General features: G+C 32.9%; 7 protein-coding genes across 11 annotated transcripts; 5 read left to right on the top strand and 2 right to left on the bottom strand.

Annotated features, from left to right (window-relative positions):
- Positions 1-256: 256 nt before the first annotated feature.
- On the bottom strand, positions 257-2,593 carry LOC149093306 (uncharacterized). The gene is made up of 4 exons (XM_089269657.1): positions 2,272-2,593; positions 1,607-2,198; positions 858-1,541; positions 257-793 (listed from the first exon to the last, which is right to left on the bottom strand). The coding sequence occupies exons 1-4, from the start codon at positions 2,495-2,497 to the stop codon at positions 427-429; spliced, it is 1,869 nt and encodes a 622-aa protein (XP_089125783.1). The 5' UTR covers positions 2,498-2,593; the 3' UTR covers positions 257-426.
- A 936-nt stretch (positions 2,594-3,529) lies between these two features.
- LOC107363838 (AP-2 complex subunit beta-like) lies at positions 3,530-5,253 on the top strand. The gene is made up of 3 exons (XM_089269318.1): positions 3,530-3,622; positions 3,722-4,366; positions 4,444-5,253. Exons 1-3 carry the CDS (start codon positions 3,530-3,532, stop codon positions 5,218-5,220), a joined length of 1,515 nt encoding a protein of 504 aa, XP_089125444.1. The 3' UTR covers positions 5,221-5,253.
- Positions 5,254-5,819: 566 nt separating this feature from the next.
- LOC107370387 (protein GPR107) lies at positions 5,820-8,931 on the top strand. 4 transcript variants are annotated; one of them, XM_089269656.1, is made up of 10 exons: positions 5,820-5,914; positions 6,051-6,305; positions 6,373-6,483; positions 6,575-6,625; positions 6,729-6,829; positions 6,892-7,348; positions 7,416-7,745; positions 7,825-8,016; positions 8,108-8,535; positions 8,681-8,931. In XM_089269656.1, the coding sequence occupies exons 2-10, from the start codon at positions 6,219-6,221 to the stop codon at positions 8,811-8,813; spliced, it is 1,890 nt and encodes a 629-aa protein (XP_089125782.1). In that variant the 5' UTR covers positions 5,820-5,914; positions 6,051-6,218; the 3' UTR covers positions 8,814-8,931. The 4 variants fall into 4 exon arrangements, with proteins under 4 accessions (XP_089125782.1, XP_015793863.2, XP_015793864.2 ...); XM_015938377.3 differs by having other exon boundaries at positions 6,726-6,829; XM_015938378.3 differs by having other exon boundaries at positions 5,820-5,918.
- A 568-nt stretch (positions 8,932-9,499) lies between these two features.
- On the top strand, positions 9,500-10,967 carry LOC107370385 (fructose-2,6-bisphosphatase TIGAR). The gene is made up of 2 exons (XM_015938374.3): positions 9,500-9,624; positions 9,810-10,967. Exons 1-2 carry the CDS (start codon positions 9,590-9,592, stop codon positions 10,537-10,539), a joined length of 765 nt encoding a protein of 254 aa, XP_015793860.2. The 5' UTR covers positions 9,500-9,589; the 3' UTR covers positions 10,540-10,967.
- A 230-nt stretch (positions 10,968-11,197) lies between these two features.
- Positions 11,198-12,590, bottom strand: LOC107370384 (uncharacterized). Of its 2 annotated transcripts, XM_089269660.1 has the most exons (3): positions 12,473-12,590; positions 11,613-12,294; positions 11,198-11,549 (listed from the first exon to the last, which is right to left on the bottom strand). In XM_089269660.1, the coding sequence occupies exons 2-3, from the start codon at positions 12,276-12,278 to the stop codon at positions 11,352-11,354; spliced, it is 864 nt and encodes a 287-aa protein (XP_089125786.1). In that variant the 5' UTR covers positions 12,279-12,294; positions 12,473-12,590; the 3' UTR covers positions 11,198-11,351. The 2 variants fall into 2 exon arrangements, with proteins under 2 accessions (XP_089125786.1, XP_025018267.2); XM_025162499.2 differs by lacking the exon at positions 12,473-12,590 and having other exon boundaries at positions 11,613-12,405.
- A 1,030-nt stretch (positions 12,591-13,620) lies between these two features.
- LOC107370389 (late secretory pathway protein AVL9 homolog) lies at positions 13,621-16,732 on the top strand. The gene is made up of 4 exons (XM_015938379.3): positions 13,621-13,774; positions 13,863-14,759; positions 14,848-15,931; positions 16,050-16,732. The coding sequence occupies exons 2-4, from the start codon at positions 14,097-14,099 to the stop codon at positions 16,466-16,468; spliced, it is 2,166 nt and encodes a 721-aa protein (XP_015793865.2). The 5' UTR covers positions 13,621-13,774; positions 13,863-14,096; the 3' UTR covers positions 16,469-16,732.
- Positions 16,733-17,559: 827 nt separating this feature from the next.
- On the top strand, positions 17,560-18,455 carry LOC107370378 (uncharacterized). Its single transcript, XM_015938366.3, has 2 exons — positions 17,560-17,806; positions 17,888-18,455. Exons 1-2 carry the CDS (start codon positions 17,636-17,638, stop codon positions 18,317-18,319), a joined length of 603 nt encoding a protein of 200 aa, XP_015793852.1. The 5' UTR covers positions 17,560-17,635; the 3' UTR covers positions 18,320-18,455.
- The last annotated feature ends 4,099 nt before the right edge of the window (positions 18,456-22,554 follow it).

Raw genomic sequence — 22,554 nt, 5'->3', positions numbered from 1 at the left:
TTCACAAAAACTATTTCGTCATTCGCATCAAGTCTAGTGACATCTATTGAAATCCCTTGAAAGCAGTAGAGAGTGCCATCTATTGATGGAACCATATCGTGTCAAACATGTGTAAAACATGATCATGTAAAATGCATGAGTGATTCATTGTGATCTCAATTGAAGGATTGTAAGTTTTTAAAACTTTGGCAAACCTCAAAAGTACCAAACATAATGATCATGCTTCGAGATCACAATTAATTGAATAAAAATTTTTTCATATTTGGGTAATGCGCCAATACTGCGCCAATGAAAAATTTTATTAATGTTTTAATAAGTCGTATAATATAATGAAATCATGAAATATACTTGAAAATAATATCGAACAGTTTACAATTAATTGATGAATGAATTAAATGTATTAATAAGAAAATCATATCAAAAATATCAATTATTTGTTTTGCGTCGAAAGTATTTTTTATCATCTTCGATGTCGGTCTCAGCACAATCAGGATGAGTGAAATGTTTTTCCAATTCTTGTTGAAATTTAAAGCTCTTGTGGCATCCACAGCAAGCTAAGGAGTAGTTTAACTTGATATAATGCCAAATCACTTCTTCCTCATTGTTTCCACGATACCGTTGACCACATTGACAATCCTGATTCTTGCAAGCAACGATGCTGTCGTTTCTAACTGCATTTTTTCTTGCTGTCTCTAACAATGTCCAAAAACCTATTGGTATGCGGGTTTGATCGTTGACAATTTGGAATGCGAAATTTTTGGTTGCATAAATTTTATATTCTTTGTCATTGAGTCTGTAAAAAAAGTAACATGGTTGATAACAATCTCATTGGCGCATACATGGCGTAGGGTACTTACGATTTTAATTCTTTCCAACCATGTTGGGATTTGTCGATGTTGTCACCCAATAATTTTATTGTTGCCAAATTAGAAATAAAAGAAATAGCTTCGGGTTCCTTCCTAATATAATTAGCAAAAGTAGCTCCATTGACACGAGGTCCAATCACAAAATCTTCTCGGGCGATATTCAATAAATAATCAATGTATTCACAAAGGGTATTTAGCTTTGGTGCCTTTGCTGTAGATGCTCCAACGTTAACGGGTGATTCTTTATGAGATTTTTGGGGCGAATTTGCCAGAGATTTTTTCGGAACTTTTTTAACTGCCTCGTCCTCAGAGTCCATTTCGTCACTCGATTCAATTTTACGTTTTCTTCTTTCTTTTGTTGAAAATTTTGAGAAAAATTTGCAATAACTCAACAAATGATTGTATATTCCGTTTTTTTCATGGACACTCTTTGCACAGCCAGAGCAAACATAGCTGACAAATTTTCTTTGGAGGTGTTTTCGGCCATTCTCTTGACCAGTAAAGGTCTTTTTGCAATCGCAATGTTTAAATATGCATTTCCAACCATTTTCATAATGAATACCTGGGTTGATTATGGTCGTAACATAGTTATCGGTTAGCGGTTCAGGTTCAAATGTTAGAAAAACTTGATAATATCCATTTTTTGTGTAGTTAACTTTGAATTTATCGAATGACCTAAGATAAAAGATGCAAAACAAATATATTAATAATATTATCAAATAAAAAATGATCAGACTTACCATTTAGTCCCCGATGCACCAAAGGTTGACATGAGTTGGATTTTCTTATGCAAGTCTTCCAAAGCAACACTTGTAAGTTTGCTTTCGATAAACCAGATTTCCATGGATTGGACTATATTTGAGGATTTGAAAAATTTGTCGCAAATTTTGTTGCTCAAATAGTGGGCAGGAAAATTTTCAGCATAAGCTGGAATTACCTCTTTAGATTCCTGACACAGGAAGACATTGTCTTCTAATTCTTCTTCCTGGAGAAAATCAGAAGCTAAAATTGTTGTCCCTTCAAATTCACTCTCTTCATCATTGCTTGGAACCCTCTCGATTGTTGTTGTTGGCCGAGTCTGTATGGATGATACGGTGGACGGTTGTACAGCCGGTGTTTGTTTTTTTTGTGAGCGGTGTGAGGAGTTTTCGTTCACGTTTGGTTGAAGCTTTGCGTCCTTTTTTGGAGCTTCGTAAATGAAATCGAAATCCTCAGTCCCTTGGTCAAAAGTGACATTCAAAGGTTTGCTATTTCTATCTGCTAAATCGACACATTTGTCGCGAATAACCTTTTTCAGGTTAGATAAGTACTTTCGCAAAGTACTTTCAGCTCCTAGAAACGAGAAAATTGGATTAGTGAATGTGCACAAATATGCGCCAAAGGCGAACTAGAATTAAAAACTTACCTATTTTTACCGCTATGCAGATAACCTCTTGATCCTCTTCTAACACCGAAATTCGATCAAATTCAGCAATTTCGTTCGCTGGAGGAATAGGGCGAACTTTTTGACCAGAAATAATAAAGTATGATGGTCCAACATTCTGGTTTTTATAATGGCGTCGATAATACAAAAAGAAAGGCTTTTTTTCTTGGCTTGATTGGGTTGATTTTTGACTTGATTTTTGAGACATTTTCACTCGTAGTTGAATGCAAACTAATAAAAGTTGATTTTTGTAATCGTTGATACCACAAAAAAAGTTAAAGTTGAATTAAACAATATAATGTACTTAGAGGATATAACCAATTACTAATCATGTGAAACACGTGTTACATTCGCTTCGTTTAGATGTCACTAGATGTCGCTTTTATCATAGTTACATGTTAGAAATACAGAAGGCAGCAGTAGTGTGTTCATCGAGTTCATTATTCATCTAATTTTCCAATTGTTTCGAATTAAATTCAATGAAAATTACTTAAACATAATTTGATAAAACACTTGAACAGTTTTGTTCACAAATTGATCAAAAAGTCGCACGTTACATTTCTCTTCGTAACAACAAACTTCTATTGGCGCACCATTGGCGCATACAGATTAATGTAAATACATGTATATGAAGAAATACACGAAAATTTATTCAATCATGTAAATTTATTGTGGTTTTACAATTTGGGCATTATTGTTATATTTTTTAAAATCAATCAGGATCCAGGGTACATGTACCAATGTGGTTCTTGTATTCTGAATACTTAATTTCATCATGACATTCAGAAAATTTGCATTTTAACAGCAAGTTATCCATAATGCTTTTACTGCGCTGTCCAACTGGTGATGTTGAAGGTAAAGGTTTTACAACAAATGTCTGTTCATCGCATCTATATGGATATGATTGTTTACGGATTGCATGGTAACATTTCATACGATTATTCATCTTCGAACTGGTTCTTCATGTGGAAACTCAATGCCATAGTCATGCCGACTATTACTCTATTGCGTAGTCAAAGTCAATGACAATTCATAGAATCAAGCGTAGATGGATTAGTAAACGATTTCTGTGTAGTCACTGACTATCGTAACTCAATCTCATAGTCAGTACAACAATTCATTCAGTAGTGTTAATCAGCTTTTCTCCGCATTTTTGATGATAATTAATTAAGAAAATTTGTTTTTATAAATTAAAATATAAAGCAAAACGAATCAAGACAGTTGGTAGACTCAATCGCCGATGATATTGGAACAAGAGAAGGTTGATAGACTCAATCGCCGGTGTAACTTACCTCATCTCAATGGAACAAGAGACTGTTCATGTCAAGATGAGGTGAGTTATCCGGCCATTGAGTCTATCAACTGTCTTGAAATGTCTATCAACAATTTTTGATTCCAATAGATTGGATTTCATTGACGATTAAATTTGATTACACCGCCTTCGGTCTATAGCAACAGAGTTGCCAGCCTTTTACCTCTTCACTCATTGCATTGTTCCAGGGTCTGGGATTATCTTTGCTGTTACAAAGCTAATTCGGCTAGTTTCTTTACTGTATTTTTTTATCAATTGTGTCCATCAACTGATCTTTTAGAACCAACTCTGCTCGACGAGCTGATTTGTCATATTGGAAGTCTAGCTTCAGTTTATCATAAACCTCCTTCAGCCTTCGTTGAAGGTAAAACTGGTCTCAGAAAAAGTCTTAATCCTCGTTCAGGATCCGGCGATGATGGCCAATTGTCTAACGCTACAAATGAACAACAACCTACCGTAATCCCATCACAGGAAACTCTCATTGGTGATCTTCTCAGCCTCGAGCTTAATCCTCCCCCAGTTCAACCAACTTACACTACTTCACCAATTAACAGTTATTCCAATGTTGATATACTTGGAGGTGGTTTAGACACACTTTTGGGTGGTAATGATATTTCACAACCAGCTCCTCCAGTGCCCAGCACAACATTCCCACCAACTGCCTCTGTACCCATTCCACCTGTTCCAGTCTCTTCAACTTCTGGACTTCTTGGTGATATATTTGGCATTCCAGTTACTAGTACCTTTTTCACCCCACCTAAAGAGGTTAGTATAATTTATTCTTTTAATTTGTAAATATTTTTCAAATTATTATTTAATTCTTATTTTTGTCAATTTCGTAGCTTTGGCTCTCAGCTACTGATGGTAAAGGTCTTGAACTATCAGGGACATTCACTCGTCGTAATGGTGCAATTCATATGGAGATGACCTTTGTTAACCGAGCAATGCAATCCATGACAGGATTTGCTATACAGTTTAACAAGAACAGCTTCGGCTTGGCTCCTGGTCAACAATTGACTGTCCAAACACCCCTCCAACCCAATTTATCCTCAGATGCGAGTCTACCTTTGAGCACCAATGGGCCTGTTCAAAAAATGAATCCATTGACAAACCTTCAAGTTGCAGTAAAAAACAACGTCGGAATATTTTACTTCAGTGCAGTTGTACCATTGCATGTTTACTGTGTTGAAGATGGTAGCATGGATAAACGCGTTTTCTTGTCCACCTGGAAAGAGATTCCATCTCAGAATGAATTGCAGTTTCCCATTAACGGTGTTAACCTTGATGCTGATGCTATTTCATCCAAACTACAATCCAATAACGTTTTTACAATTGCTAAACGAACTGTTGAAGGAAACGATATGCTATACCAATCGTTCAAATTAACCAATAATATGTGGATCCTTGCTGAGCTCAAGATTCAACCCGGTAGTCCAGATATACAATTATCTGTTAAATCCAGAGTCACCGAGATCGCTTCCTGTGTGCATATAATGTACGAAATTTCATGTATTCCCAATCAGAAAAGGAGTAAATATTTCGAGAGATTGCAAATTTCAAAAATATCTGTTATTTTAATTTTAATATTGTGTTTTTTTAAATTGTCAAAAGTTCACTAAATTAAATCTTATGGTTGATATTATGTTTTAAAAGGCTTAAAAAGTTGAAAAACTCATTTATTATCGAATTGGTTGTTGGTTATTATTAATAGGACCCTAAGTCCTAACCGTCTCACCTCTAGTTATTGCTTGAGCTAGTTTTTCACCGAAGAAGACCCCGAAACATGGCTTTTATCATTGCAGCGTGCCGTTAGCACGTTCCTTTAACGACAAACCTAATTAAGATATTGGTAACAATTTATTAGCTTGATAAACAATTTCTTAAAAAAATCTTGTTGGAATAAGAATTGTTATGTTAAACTTAGATTATTGAGAATCTGATGAAATTTCCGAAAAATTTTAAGATTGAAAAATTTCAAAGAAAATTTCTCTGAAAAAAATATTTGGTGTAACTGATGAAACAATTATCTACTTTATTACATAAATTAATAACTCATTATCTGCTTTTCATTTGTTATATCGGCAAAAATCACATGTAATCAATGTTGACGCCTTTAATATTCTGCAAATTGGTTTAAACATGAAGCATTTATTTGTGTTTGAGTTGATAACAGATTGTACGATAGAGCATCCACATACTAGAGTAAAACAGTTGACTGTGAATCTGGTTAGAAAGCCAACTTGCTCTAATAATAATTGACATCTTATGTTTGTATTTTTTTAATAATTCAGTGACGCTCTGTCATCTAATTATGTAGGTGAGTTTTTTAATTAATATATAGATGATTGAATTGATATTATCACGTATATTAATCAATTAGCTTGGTTATTTTATTTTTGATTACCTTTTCTTTTTGTTTATCTTCTATTTTACCTCTTTCTTAACATAGCTTTTCTAGACAACCAGGTGATGAAACCTCTTTCTATCTGTTTTCATATTTATTGTAATATTTACCACCGCTTTCACCTAACCCACCGTTATCTGATTTATTGTTAATCCAACGTTGAATCTTTAATTGATTATAAACACCTTGATAGTGTCATTTTTATGCATCAACATGTCTTCAACCAGCTTGTTTTCAATACTATTGCTTTGCTGGTTGACGCTTCATGTTCAAGCAAGGATCCATCATTTAGTCTTAAAGGTAAGATTCTGTTTTAACCAATTTTATGAATTGACTGTCAATTTTAATTGAATTTCTATTGTTTTAGGGAGATTCTAGACAAAATTTTAAAATTTCCACTTTTGGTTATCTATATGATGGTACCCTTAGAGTAAATGTTGAAAATTTCTCATTTTCGCCATATGACAAAGAATCTAGAGTAAGTAGACTCATCTATTTTGAAACGTTTTACTTTGTTCTGTATGATTCAATTTGATTGCATTCTAATCTTTTAATCTATATCCTTCTAGTTTGGTTTCACATTGTTAAAAACAAGGAACGATGGATTACATCCTTTTGCTGTAAGATAAACGAGTCATTCCCTGATTAATCGTTGTTTCATCTTAGCCATGAATTCTCTTTCTTTAATAACACGTAACTTACTCGTTGTTTTTTCCTCAGAAGGACAGAGATGATTGTATTCTATATGACCAAGGTTATGGATTAAACAGATTTGACGATGATATTGGTGTGGTAACAATCATATTCGATTTGAAAAAGAAAAAGTAAGCTCATAGATGCCCATTGCATTGGCACTTTGCTAAGCTAAGTTCTTTTTTTCTTACAGAGCGCTATTCCGATGTAACCCTTTAATGAAACAATTCAGCGTAACAAAAGGTTACATTAACTCTAGAAAAAAGAGAGATGTATCTAATCCACCTACTAGTAAACCTGATTCAGTTCCGATCGCTGATCTATTGAACAAAGTTGGACCACGTGAAGTTCCTATTCCTTCAGCAGATAAAGATAAACACATTGAAGATAAAGTCCCTTCTCATTTAGATAATCCTGATCCTAATTTACAAGAAAGCAACCGTGTAAATCCACCTGCCCCCGACCCTGGAGTTGGACGTGAGGGTGAACCTGAGTCCAATCCTGAGCCGGAGCCCGATCCTGAAGTAGACAATAGCAATGCAAATAATGCCAATGATGTTAATGACGCGAATGAAAATTATTGTATGAATGGCAATACAATAGACTTACTGGAGAAAAATGTTTCAGGAGTTATCAGTTATTCTTTTGCGGTATGTTAGAATTATTTTAAAAATCAATCAGACCAAACCTAAAATCTCATTTTTTTGTCTTTTTTAGTTTCATACCACCATGACGGATGTCTCTCTGATAGGATTATACAGTCTATACTTCCTCAACTGTCCGAATTATGGAAGATCTTTGATGAGATCTCATGAAATCACTTTTATTGATCTTTCTATGGTTATTGAAGAGAAAAATTTCCGTGGCTATCTTTCAGCGGGAGAGGAGCCATTGCCTTCGCTATATTTCTCTCTTTCCATCGTTTTCTTTATTCTTGGATTAGTTTGGGTGCAAGTAATTCGAACACGTAAAGATGATGCCTTCAAAATTCATTATCTAATGGGAGCTCTAGTTTTTGTAAAAGCTTTAGCCTTATTTTTCCACTCCGTAAGTATATTTCACTTTTTACACAATGCTCTATTGGACGTAATCCCAGCCAGATTTTAATTCAATTTCATTTTTGCAGGTCGATTATCACATTATAGACCAAAATGGAGCTCAAAATGAAACTTGGGCTATTCTTTACTATACGCTTCACTTCACCAAAGGGGCTCTTCTCTTTATCACTATTGCCCTTATAGGTACTGGCTGGGCTTTTGTTAAACATATTTTAAGTGATAAAGATAAAAAGATTTTCATGATTGTGATACCACTCCAGGTGAGTTTAATTTAAATAACTATCTTCATTTGTTTGATTAGCTGATTTTTCAACTTTAATCATGATTCTCAATTATTTTCCTTTTTATTAGGTTTTAGCTAATGTGGCTGAAATCATAACAGAAGAAAGTGAAGAAGGTGCATTTATGCATAACATTTGGCGAACAGTTTTCTTATTAGTTGATCTGATTTGTTGTGGAGCCATTTTATTCCCTATCGTCTGGTCAATCAGGCACCTTCAAGAAGCATCTCAAACTGATGGCAAAGCTGCTATTAATCTCTTAAAACTTAAACTTTTCCGTCGCTTCTATGTTATGATCGTTTGTTACATTTACTTCACTAGAATTATTGTTTTCATTCTCAAATTAGTAGTACCTTTCCAATTTGAATGGCTCGACGTATTCTTCCAACACGCGGCCACTCTTCTATTTTTCATCTCAACTGGATATCATTTCCAACCTACTCATAGTAATCCATACTTCCAACTATCACAACAGGAAGATCTCGAAATGGAAGAAGTGTGAGTATAAACCGGCAAAATTTAGTTACTTCTTACCTTAATCAAAATTACTTGAAAAGCTATTGAAAATAACACATGGTTTTTTGTTTTAGACGCTTTCATTGTAACTATTGACTAAAATAATTTTTCTCCTTTCTTTTCTCAGGCTATTTAATGTTACACCGAATGTCTACATCGCTAGCTCAACCAAAAAACGGGTCAAAGAGAAGGAGAACGAAATTTCAGAGGATCGACAGACATTGATAACAAAACGAGAAAATAGTCATGATTTTGAATAAATTGTTTTGATATATGATGTAAAAAGATTCTCTAAATTTTTTATGCAAACAATCTGAAATACATTCTTGGATAAATAATCGAGTAAAAAATACATAATAAACTCTATTATAAATTAAAGTCACTTTAACGAACAGATTTACTGAGTCTAAGATTAAGTTTTTTAACATCATTAAAGCCTCTGGTTCGTAATCAGAGCTGTTTATGTTGGCATGAAATACAATGAAAAGAAAAATTTTTAAAGATGAAACGCGATATTTAATAAAAAATTTAAATATTACAGCCATACAATAGATTTGGAGTTTTAAACGTTTATTTACTGTAAGAAAAGTTAAGGCAGTTTTACAGATGCAATTTGAAAATTGAAGCATAGAAAGTTGTTTTGGCTAGACAAGGGAAAAGGAGAAGCAAAAGATTGACTCCTTTTCTTCTCGAGTCTGGACTCTCAACAACAAACTGAAACATTACATTGAAATGCGCCATCTTAATTGTTATATTTAATTATTTTTAAACATTATACTTTCTAGATTAGACAATCAGTTTCAACATCTGACAGTTTTTACATTCCCTACTTTGTAACAAAATTAGTCTGATTTACTTTACTTCTTACAAGTTGTCAGCTTTATCCTTGTTACATCACCAACAACTACAACAGTAATAATAACAAACCTCCATTACCTAGGAACATTGTTCCATTGCTTGCCAACTGTCTTTTATTTTGTTGTCAACTGTTTGTTTGCCCTCAGCTTTAAACTCGACAAATCCTTCATATTCCATCATGTCTGTTAATTTTCAAGTCACCTTAGTTCGACAGTAAGTTATATTTTTGTATAGTCCATCATGATATCTGTAATATCCTTACCCTTCCTGTTTTGTTTACTTCATCCGTCGATCCTTTGTGTTTTTCTTTGTTATTTGTACCGATCTTCAGCTTTCCTACAAAGCTATTGTATTTTTTAAGTCTAATTATTTCTTATTCTTATTCCTATTGATTACAGTGGTCAGACAGCTGCAAATAAAGCTCAAATTATCCAAGGTAATGCCGATGTTCCTTTATCTGATGTAGGAAAAAACCAAGCTACCAAACTCGGATCTCATTTCAACAAAACTGGTGCATCTTTTACTCATGTTTATGCTAGTGACCTATCTCGAGCTTTGGAAACTGCACAACTAGTAATTGGTGATAAACAATCTATTATTACGGACAAAAGGCTGCGAGAACGTGCTTTTGGTGTTGTTGAAGGAAAATCAATTGAATCTTATCGTGCTGCAGCTCGTGAAGCTGGCTTCAAAGAGAAAGAGCTGAGTTATTTCACACCTGAAGGTGGGGAGACCTTACCACAGGTTAATCAACGGGTCAAAGCTTTTTTTACTGATTTAATTGATCATCTGAAAACTTCGCAACCTGAAAATGAGAGTAAAATTCTTATTGTCACTCATGGAGGGGTTATCCGAGAGTTCATGAGATTCTTTCGTGATGATTGTAGATGTGATTTCAAGGGAGGTGAAATAATGATCGTCACGCCCAATACTGGAGTAAATATTTTCAATATTTCTATTCTAACTGGAAATAAAGTGAAAGCTGAAGTGGTCAAAATTCATGATACCACTCATCTACAAGGAGATAATCCAGAAAGTAATTCTACTAAATCTCAAGTCAACGTGAACGATAACCACACTGACAAAGGAAAATCTGATGATGATGCTCCACCGCTTGTGGCCCTGTAAGGAACCATCCCAATCTTTACTTTTAACGGTTCTCAATTTTGACAAAATTAACCAGCTAAATTGGAATCTCTTCCATTCGTATTTCTCTCTTTCTATTTAAACCGTCATTTACTTTAAATATAAACAGATCTAAATCTAGTCAAAAATTAAAAGAGTGTCAACATAAAAAAAATTGGATGATTAGTGATTTAGTCCTTTGTTTCAATTTAATCAAGTTTTCGCTTGCCTTTTCTTCTTTAGATAATTTAATATTATTCATAATAAGTTATCTTAAGTTTTAATTAGCAGAAAGCAACTTCGAATCAATGCCAAAAAATCGTCGAAATCAATTTTTGTTCAATAACTATTTTTTGTTAATCATTCATTATTTATGATATTTATTTTTATCACATTAAATTGAAATAAGTGGTTTCGTCGATTATCTCATATAGAGTTGGCTGTCTAAATGATATTTTTTTAACTTGACAAATATTTAGTTATTCTGGTTTCATGAATAACTTTTGTAATTGTAAGACAATTGATCCAAGGACAAGATTATCCAAGTTGTGTAAGTAAATGTATGTTCCAAGTCCTCATGAGATTAAATTACTGAAAACATGACAAACTAGGATTATATGAGGACATGAATGAACAGTGAACTTTTTAACAAAATGAGATATTGCCGATCAAATAATTTTAATTAATCAATCGAAGTCAGTTACATCGGAGTTTAGATGAACAATATTGATTAAAAAATAACAAACTTACATAATTACAAATATGGGCTTTGATTAATTAAATTTTTAGTGACAGATGCCCAGTACAATGAGTAATTAGAGAGTGAATCGCCCTTTTTCGCGCAAGATTAGGCCTTCAATTGAATAACGGAGGGTCCATAGACAAGCGTCGACTGATCGAGGATCGGGATCTTTGCCGCCAAAAATACTTATTTGATTGATTGTAGGGGTTGACCCGTCGACTGATGGTCTTAATACGGTCGATGAAGGTTCCTGTCTTTTAGTTGGTAAAGTCTAGAAAGAAATTTAATAAATAAAATTTGCATAACTGTTTTCAAGTGATAGACGTAAACATACCTCAGAAACAATGTTAAAGTCAACATCAGTCAAATCTCTATCGGTCTTATTAATAGCTGTAAACATGGCGATGACAACATCATACCTAGGAATGTGTGGTCCAATAGTTAAGAAGCATTTAATCTGTGGATTATCGAGTAAAAGAATATGGCGACGCTCAGCTGATTTCAGTGAGTTGAATAAAAAAGGCAGAGATTCAACAGGCGGTGGAAAATTTCCCGGGAGAAGAGAAGATGTTGGTCCCAACGGAGATTCTGTTATATGATCTGGTACTACCAGGGGATCGCCAATTTGTTTATTTGCTTCAATTGAGTAAAGAAAAATGGAATCAAGCTCTAAAAAAGATGAACCTTCACTGATTCGTGTTGTTTCTGGTGCTATGTCTGAAAATGAAGGTCGGTTTGGCAGACAAGGTTGCAAAATATCCTTAAGAAAGTTAACTTGGGCATTGACAATACTAGATTCCACTCTGGGCAGATTATCAATCATGTTTGATAAATTTTGGCCTATCAAGGTTGTAGGGGCAAAATTTTCGCTCAATAAATTTATTTCACTCAACATTGCGCTAGCACCAGCAATATCTTGATCATCGGTAGGAGATGGTCTGTCATCAGTTACTCTGGTTCTCTCAACACTTTTTGCGATTTCGGATATTGGATCAGTCATGGTGATGAATTGTAACCTAAAATTTGAGTTGATATTTAAAAGTATCGAAAATTTAAAATATATAAACAAATTGTGTAAAGTAAAAGCCAAAGAAAATTAATTCACACACGTTATAAGATTTTAAAAAGAAGAAATAATGAAAAAAAGTAGAATTATAAGTTGAACAGTGAGAAAATGATTTTTTAAATACTCACCAAAGAAAATTAGATGTTGATTGGTTTTCATATTTATCGGCTTTCAATTCAAATATTTATTTCGCAATTTTAATTTGGTAAAACAAATTTTTCAATTTTATAGTATTATTTCCTCCTCTAAAGATGGCACCACAAGATGGAGAAAAATTTTAATGAGTTTTTCATTTTTAATTAGCATTTAATTTGTATTCAATGGAGCCAAAAAATTATGGTTCCATTTCTGTTTGAATGACATATGAATACTCTTTGTACCCAGTGATAACATCAACTAGTTTTTATTTGTTTTATTGCATCAAAAACAATCCAAAGTTCTGACTCAATATTCAAATCAAAATACGGAAGCAGTTAAACTAATGTTGATAATTTAAAATAACTAATCAAGTCACTCATGGATGGTTTGCCATTGAAAATCCTTGTTTCTCAAACGTTAAATTATCCAAGCAAATGACACATTCTCATTAAACATATGGACTTAGCAGGTTACATGAGATTTTTATCTTGAAACTTCTCATGAGTTAAACAAAAATTCATTTTCTAACACAAAGATCTGAAAGTCGATCCAAAAACCGAAACTGAAAAAAATTCAGAATCAGAAGCAAATTAGCGACTTGGAATATTATCTCAAAGATTGAAAAGTTATGCATTCATCTTCTTACAGTGTAAGACTTACAATGTACTGTACACCAAGAAACAAATGAAATATCCACACGGAAAGAAGAAAAGATTATTTGATAACATTTACCGTCAAGATTCCTGGGGACCTTTCAAAATCGTAAACACTCATTGTAAAAAATAACCAGAACTTCAAAGGAAAGGACGAACCATCAATTTATGAGGCTTTCTACGAGACATAGCATCAGTCTTAAAGTACAGCTGATTACTTCATGATATATTTCAAAATTTAATTTTCCTTATCACCTATTCCTTAAACATCACTAATTTTCTGGTTTTCACCATCTTTTATCTAGTAATTAAAAGTCCCTTGATTACGGCGATTGATTATGTTTTATCTTACAAACTGAAATACACTCGACTCGAGGATATCTGTTTGGATTTGCTCTTTGTATCGAGTACTTTCTTTTTTGGATATCGATATCTCATGTTGATGCAAAGGTAAAAAAGGATTTATGATTCTCAAACTGTGAATCTTTAAATGAGACTTTGTTGTTATTAATTTATTTTTGGAAAACTGTGAATTCAAGAGATTTGTATTCTTGACTCTTCTCATTTTCGCACATTTTTCTTTCTATCAACTGTGTAAAATCTAAAGACTGATTAAGGAGATTCGTTTTTGCAGTAAAGGTATGTTTTTTGCATTATTTTGACATTTCCTAGTAAACATATGAGTTTTACCTGATGTCTTCGTTTTCTTTATTGTTTATCCTGTTAGACTGATTTGATAGCACCCTGTTCAGTGCAACACGCTCGTTTTTGGCTATTTAATTTTTTAATGCTCCTGGCTTTTGCTGTTAAAGTATTTTCAAATTCCAACTCATCATGATATTTCAAACGAACCTGAAGGCAGTCATGTATGACATTTGATCCAATTTTTCATCAGCAAGATTAATGTCATGTTTATTGGCAAGTTCTTACGTTGAGGGTCAGCTTAGGCAACTATCTAAAAATGAAGGAATTAGAAAACTGTGATCATAATGGACCAATCTTATATGTTCTGGTTGTGGGATTTCATCACAAAAAAGGCTGTTTAATTGAATACTGCTTCCCAAAAATGAGGCACACAGAAGATTCAGATGGTAAAGAAAGTGATATGGATGGAAACGATGACTCAACAACCAATGAAAATGATAATAAAAAGCCTTTCAAACTACCCAAAGTTTGGCGGACTTTACCATCAATAGCTTTACCTGATGGTGCTCACAATTATGATCGTGATACAATTTACTTTCATCTTCCACATCCTGATAGGCCGCTATCCACAATTTATGGCATCTCATGTTATCGTCAAATTGCTTCGGACCGACTGCATCGTAAAACTGATGATGTAACTCGGGGAACAGTTCAGAAAAGTGTTGTCCTGCTCAGTGAATTACCGTTATATGGTTTAATTGCTGCTAAATGTGAAATGATTACCTACGCCTACTTCAATGAGTTTGATTTTTCCAAGGTAGACTGTTTAAAGGAGCTTTATTTCAATTTGAATGGATTATTGACCGAAGAATATCTTAATTCCAGTGAAGTTTTTCTTGGACTTTCCCCTCGTGATCTAATTGCTACATTCCAACATAAAATACTCATTCTTTTTAAATTAATTCTACTCGAAAAAAAGGTAATGTTTGTTTTAAATTCGTGAAATCAAAATATTTACCAAAAGCTAAAATTGTTTATCTTCATCTTTCTATTTTTCACTTATCTAGGTTTTATTTTATAAATCACCTGTTAAAGACTTATGTACCATTATCTTGACATTACTTTCTCTATTTCCCGGTATGATTGAAGAAGGCGGTCTCGATTACTCTTCAACCTCAGTTGTACCAAAACCATCAAGTGGTAGAAAATTCTCAGGAGATATTGAACTTCTTGATCCTTTAATTCAAGAAATAGATGCTAAGGAAAAGGAGTTGAATTCTTCAAGATCTAAATTAAAGTCTGAAACAATTGAAGACTCTGCAATCTCTGATAATACTGACCGAGAAAAAGACGATGAGCTTTTACTAGCAGAGAAAGAGGATTGTCCTAATAATAAAGAAGAAGAAGAAGTAAGCACCGAAGGAATCACCGAAGAGATCACCGAAGGAATCACCGAAGGAATAACTGAAGAAATCATTGAAGGAATTATAAATCAAGAAAATGAATCCGACGAGCCCGATTCATCAATGATTACTGCGAAAGATAAAAGTGAAGAAGTGAAAATAGTAACAGATAGTGATGATAACAAGACTGAACAAATTGAAGTATTTGATGATATTGACAACGATGTATTGAACATAAGTCATGATGATATTGAAGTAAAAGAAGATCAATCAAAAGATTCTCAAGAACATACTGGATCATCAACCCCACCACTTTTCAAATTACCTCTATCAGAATGTGGTTTACCTCTTAGGATATTTGGCAATGGTTCTTTCTGTCATCCATATTTGTCAATAACTTATTTGGATATTTTGAGTGACTCCAGAGTTAGATCTTGTGTCGTCGGTGCTACTAATTTTCTATTCAAACAAAAGAGAAATTTATTTGACATTATAATCGAGGTTGATGGAGCCAAAATTGAGATTAATGATCCCGAATTAAGGAAAAGAGTTACCCTTTCAACGGAAGACCTAAGATTTGCAGACTATCTGGTAAAGGCAGCACTGGAAGGGCAGGTAATTAATAAAAATTCTAATACTGTTCAACTTGTACCAAATGATGGTTCTTCTTGGGAGGGGTGTGATGATTGGCTACGCTATCAGTTCAAAATATATCTTCTTCATCTTCTCCGGACATCTCAATGTGAAGGCAAGTGTTACTTAATTGTATTCATACTTTTATGTTTCTCTCTTTATTCGTTATAATGGATAAATGATTAAAGAACTCAATTAATTAAACCTTTTCCGTTTTATTCTTGCTTTAACAGAAAATAGCAAAGAATATGCTTCTTTCAATTCACTCTTCATGGCCAGTTGGAAGGAAACTTACAATTATCGTCTATGGTCGGCTCTTTCAAAACCTGGTATTTTTGAGGTTAATCCTGGTCATCCATTCCATGGACAGTTGAGCATTGCTGACATGAAACTCAAACTATCTCAAGCCTTTTCGAATACCGAAAGGGGTAAAAAACTTAATCAAACATTGGGCCAAACTAGTAAAGCTGTTGGAGGTGCACTTAGTTCAGCTAAAACGGCAGTTTCTTCTTGGTGGTCTTCTCAATGGAATTCAACCAATAGAGCAAGAGATGTTTCTCCTACTAATACTTCATCCTATTCCCTATCTGGTCTTCTCAAATCATTGGATAAAAATTCATCAGAGGAACCGGCACCTAAAGAAGATGTTTAACTTCAAATTGAACAAGCTTAACATTTCCAATTTCTAGTCTGTACTAATTACTGTTCTCAATGCAATGTGATTTTTTGTGTGAATGTAAACAAAGACGTATTAATATAATATTTATAAAAATCAATGTCAAAATGAATTTGACAACAATTCTTATCATGAAATCTATTATATGAAACTTACCAAATAAAATCATAAGATGTACCATGATGTTCAATTTCTTTACCAATGAACAATTCAATAAACAAAACCATTGAATCAAATCAATCTTCAAAAAAATTCTTTATTTTCATATTTTACTGACGATTATTATTGTTGTAAATTTTGATGAGTTATCTATTGAAATTGTAATTGCACTTCAAAAACAACAATTGATTTGATACGATTTCACCCCAATTTTTAAGTGAAATTAGTCATTAAATTTTACAATCAAATTAAGGTTGCATTCATTTGCGTCGGAAACTTGGTTGACTCAATCACCAAATAATACAATCAAGAATTGATGATTTTGCTTTCCTTTTAATTGATGTGTAAAGCATTTTATATAAAAGATATTTTAATTATATTAGCCAATCAGTCTCATCATACACCATTAAAGATGTTCTTGCACCTCAAACATTGAACCAAGCTTTGCGAGTGATGACAGCATTTAATCATCAATTTATGATTCCATTATTGTATTTTATAACACTAAATGACAGACATTGTCTGATTCCTTACTTGGAATGATAATTGTTGTCCTAGTAGTGTTGATAACCATACCAACAACAATAATAATAGTTGGTAATCAGATCAAACTTAAGGCGTCTAATTGTTGTCTCTTCATTTTCTTGTTATATTTGTCTGTCAACTTAACGATTTCTTCCATTCATTTACTGGTGAAAAAGTAGGTGATAATCAAGGATAAAGATGACACCAACTCAATTGTGAGTAATCAAGTGAGATTGTTATGTTAATCAATTAGTCAAATTAGCTTAAATAAAGAATAAATATTAACAAAAGGTAAACAAAATTAAGAGAAAACTAAATCAAACCCATTGAAAGTTTGCATATTAAATACCGAGCTTTCTGTTCACTTCAAGTCAGTTCATGTTTTAACTCCAGTTGATCAACTTGAAACATCTTTCTCATCTAACAAATTGGAAAAATTTTGTCCATCAAACAGCCAAAATGAATACTTTCACCGTTTTGTGTTTCTTTATTGTCTCCATTGCATGTTCATCAGCTCAAAAAGAGACCGAACTGAACAACAACGAACCCAATGTTGAAGCAAGTAATGGTTATCCATCAGTTGCTAGATCAAGAGTCCGTGCTTCAAATACCGTTGAGGATGATTATCATGTAAGTTAACTGATCTATAGATTATCCCTTTGCTCAAAGTGACTTTATAGCAATGATTGTTTTTGTTTTACATCCTCACAGCCAATGGAACCTTATGCTTTTGGTTACAATGTGAAAGACGATTTTGGTAACAACCAGTACCGAAAGGAAGAGGCAGGTAATGATGGAGTAGTCAAGGGTTCATATGGTTACACTGACGCTGCTGGTCTCTATCGTGTTGTTGAATATATTGCCGATAGATTGGGTTTCAGAACAAAGATTCGATCCAATGAACCAGGACTTAAAAGCATGTCCTCATCACATGTTACTCTAGACGCTCAAAACCCACCTGAAGCTATTGCTGCCGCTGCTGCTGCTTCATCACCAAAAGAAGTTGTTGCTCATCCTAAACTATCTTTACCATCATTGCCATCCCCACCATCACCCATACCAAGTGGACTTAATCCTCGATTCAGATATGTTGCTTCTGCTAGTGAGCTTCGACCACAGCCATCAGAAAATCAACGAAACTAACCCAAGAATCCTTACACTTTCATACCAATCAAATTGGTAATAGACTATTTTTATAAGAAAATATTGTAATAACCAAATACACAATTTAAAATTGACTTTTCTTACTCAATAAATTAAACTATTTAACTTAAATGAACATAATAGATGGATTGATTTAAAACTTATACCCATTGGCAGCATTGACGCCATTATAAAGTACAAATAACTTTAAAAAATGTGTTAATTAAACAATAAAATAAAACTTTCTGTGCAGGTGAAAGTTGAAACTTCGATTGTCTTTTGTCCAGCTATGCAACCAGATTTTTTTACGGGACTTAGTTTACTAATGTATCTTTTAGTGATCAACAAGAGAGTAAAATTATTTTGGTGAACAGAACTTTAATTTTCCTTTAAAACAGATTAGTTCGACTTATAGTTAAACCTCACGCATTCTATGGTCGTAAAAGCTAGAGAACTCAAATTTATTACCAGCGTAGAAAAATTGTCTGTTCACATTATGGATCAAATACTTCCTTCGTTTCACCAACAGTTCTCTTAATTTTGGTCATTAACCTAAAAACTTTAAGCCTTAATATTCCGAGAATGGCATCACTTACAATCATAATTCATTCACCAATTTAATCCTTCACTGATTAAAAACTAGATTCAATCACAAAACTTTCCATTTTTGCGTTCTGGTTTCGATATTCCGGTCATAAATGCACAACCAACAACTTATTTAACAAAATAAACTCATATTAACCAATATCTTGCTAAAAGAAACAGTTTTCTGGTTAATGTTGCAAACTAAATGCAAAAATGACTGCAGAAGGATCGAAAATTTGAGTTAAGGGTTCAAACTTGGTGGGTTTTGTAGGGATATGTAAACTGAAGCCATTGATACTATTAAATATTTCATCCGATAGACAGTTTTCAAGAAAATTGAGGCCAAAGTTGAAACTTCGGTCGCCTTTTGTCCAACTGTGCGACCAGATTTTTTCAATAAAATACTTTTTTCTGATCTAATTTTTGATGGCTAACAAGAATATGAACTCATTTTGAGAAATAAACTTTCCTTTTTCATGTAAAACACATAAGTTCGATTTTAATTTAAACAGACTTTTTTCAGTGACCATAATAGTTAGAGCGCTCAAACTTATTATTTACCCATAAAAATTGATGCTACATAATATGCATTGAATCTTTTTTTCGCTGCATCAACAGTTCTCTTAATTTTTGGCCATTGACCTGAAAGTTTTAAGCGTCGATATCTTAGGAATGGCATCATCTACAATCATTATTTTGTATCGCACATTAGGCTGCACTATGGACTATAGCACAATGTGACTAAATACCTGAGAAAACCTTTGCTAATTCATTTAATGATGAATATAATACTAACACAAGAGATTTGTGTTTGAATAAACATTTACCTTTATAAATCAAGCTAACATCTGACAACATAAATAATAGAATGCTATAACTTTTCTTGTAGGATGTTGAATACTTTAATATTTCAATAAATTATAACGCATAACGAAATCTGATGTGCGATACAAAAATAATGATTGTAGATGATGCCATTCCTAAGATATCGACGCTCAAAACTTTCAGGTCAATGGCCAAAAATTAAGAGAACTGTTGATGCAGCGAAAAAAAGATTCAATGCATATTATGTAGCATCAATTTTCATGGGTAAATAATAAGTTTGAACGCTCTAACTATTATGGTCACTGAAAAAAGTCTGTTTAAATTAAAATCGAACTTATGTGTTTTACATGAAAAAGGAAAGTTTATTTCTCAAAATGAGTTCATATTCTTGTTAGCCATCAAAAATTAGATCAGAAAAAAGTATTTTATTGAAAAAATCTGGTCGCACAGTTGGACAAAAGGCGACCGAAGTTTCAACTTTGGCCTCAATTTTCTTGAAAACTGTCTATCGGATGAAATATTTAATAGTATCAATGGCTTCAGTTTACATATCCCTACAAAACCCACCAAGTTTGAACTCTTAACTCAAATTTTTGAGCCTTCTGCAGTCATTTTTGCATTTAGTTTTCAACATTAACCAGAAAACTGTTTCTTTTAGCAAGATATTGGTTAATATGAGTTTATTTTGTTAAATAAGTTGTTGGTTGTACATTTATGACCGGAATATCGAAACCAGAACGCAAAAATGGAAAGTTTTGTGATTGAATCTAGTTTTTAATCAGTGAAGGATTAAATTGGTGAATGAATTATGATTGTAAGTGATGCCATTCTCGAAATATTAAGGCTCAAAGTTTTTAGGTTTATGGCCAAAATGAAGAGACCTGTTTATAAATTGAAAAAAGTATCTACTCCATAATGTGTACATACAATTTTTATTGAAGATACATGAGTTTCAGTCCTCTATCCCTTACGTTCACAGAATACTGTCTGTTCAAATAAAAATCGAACTTATATGTTTTACAAAAAATTCAGCATTTTATTTCGCAAAAGAAATGCATTTTCTGGTTGATCATCAAAAGCAAAATAAGTGAAAAAGAGTTTTGACCAAAAATCTGCTTCCATCGCTGAAGAAAAGGCGATCGAAGTTTCAACTTTGACCTTAATTTTCTATAAATCTGTCCATCTGATGAAGTATGCAAAAGCACGAATGTCTTCAGTTTACATATCCCTACAAACCCCACTTAGTCGCAACCCTTAACTCAAATGTTCGAGCCTTTGGCAGCAATCTTTCCATTTCATTTGCAACATTAACCAGAAAACTGTTTCTTTTACCAAGATATTGGTTAATATGAGCTTGTTTTGTTAAATAAGTTGTTGGTTGTACATTTATGACCCAAATATCGTAACCAGAATGCACAAATGAGAATTTATTTGGTTGAATCTAGTTATTAATTAGTAAAGGAATGAATTGGTGAATGAATTATGATTGCAAGTGATGCCATTGTCGAATTATCGAAGTTCAAAGTTTTTAGGTTAATGGCCAAAATTAAGAGAACTGTTGGTGAATCGAAAAAAGTATTTTCTCCATGATGTGAACAGTCAATTTCTATGTGTTGTTAATAAGTTTCAGTTCCCTAACTTTTATGGCCTTAGAATGCATAAGGTTTAACTAATAAGCGAATTAATCTGTTTTAATTAAAAATAAAAGTTCTATTCCTCGCACTAATTATATTTTCTGGTCAAGCATCAAAAGATACATCAGTAAACTAAGTCCCCTAAAAAAATCTAGACGCATAGCTGGACAAAAGACTATCGAAGTTGCAACTTTCACCTACATTTTACTCAAAAACTATTCATCACAGAATGTTCTAGATCACACAAATGGACGCAGTTTTCATGTTTCTACAAAATAACAGCGTCTAAATTGGAAAGAAATTTGTTTTTCGCCCGGTTTTATGCACTTTTGTCTGAATTCGTGCCTAATCGTGATAATTGTGTCTGTTTTAGTAATAATTTTTCTTTAATTTCAGCAGATGGCATTGTCGGCTTCATGTTTTAAATGTACATTTACATCGCAAAAAATTGTCTAAAATTTTTAGATGAAATGTAAAGTCCTAACCATTAAAACTATTGTACTAAATAAGTTTTGATGAATGAATATATGAATTTATCCTTTGGTCCATTGACCTTACTCTGTTTGAAGGCAAGTTCACCTTATTTCAATGGTATCTTGACTTGATCCAAATGTTATCATTAATACTTTCAAATTAATACAAATCTTAATGATCGAATTTATTTAATCGGTAATAATTATGATTCAGACAATTAATGTTTCTGTTAGCAATAGATTATGAATATTTCAGGATATTTCATCCGAGATATATGTCCATTCAATATAAAGGGACAAATGACTGTATGTTTCAATAAACTTCAAAATAGATTAAAACTTTATTTTCAATTGAAATGCAAGTGCACCAGATATTTAATTGCCTTGATATAAATTCATTTAAAATAATCAATTGTTAAATCAGAGGTTCCTCGGAGGTTTTAATTTCCATTAAATATTTTAAATCTAGTTTCACTCGCCATTTGTGATCGATACATATTCATCTTAATCAGATGAATAAAGGACAAATGTTGTTAATGATCCCAAGGTGAGGTTATCCTTTGATAATATTGGCTGTATATTACAGTGATTATCATGTCTTTAATTTCAATAATAATAAGATTGTCCTTCTTCAACTGCCATTTTAAATTGATGAATGATTATCATTGGAAAATACCTTTTTCATTACAATTCATTGACTATTGATATTGATTGTCTT

This window comes from Tetranychus urticae, chromosome 3 (genome assembly GCF_039701765.1).
Source record: "Tetranychus urticae isolate SD_2017Ah chromosome 3, NJAU_TeUrti_SD_1.0, whole genome shotgun sequence".
NCBI classification, from domain to species: domain Eukaryota; kingdom Metazoa; phylum Arthropoda; class Arachnida; order Trombidiformes; family Tetranychidae; genus Tetranychus; species Tetranychus urticae.
Note: the sequence above shows the minus strand (reverse complement) of the source record. Positions and strands in the feature narration are given on the sequence as shown.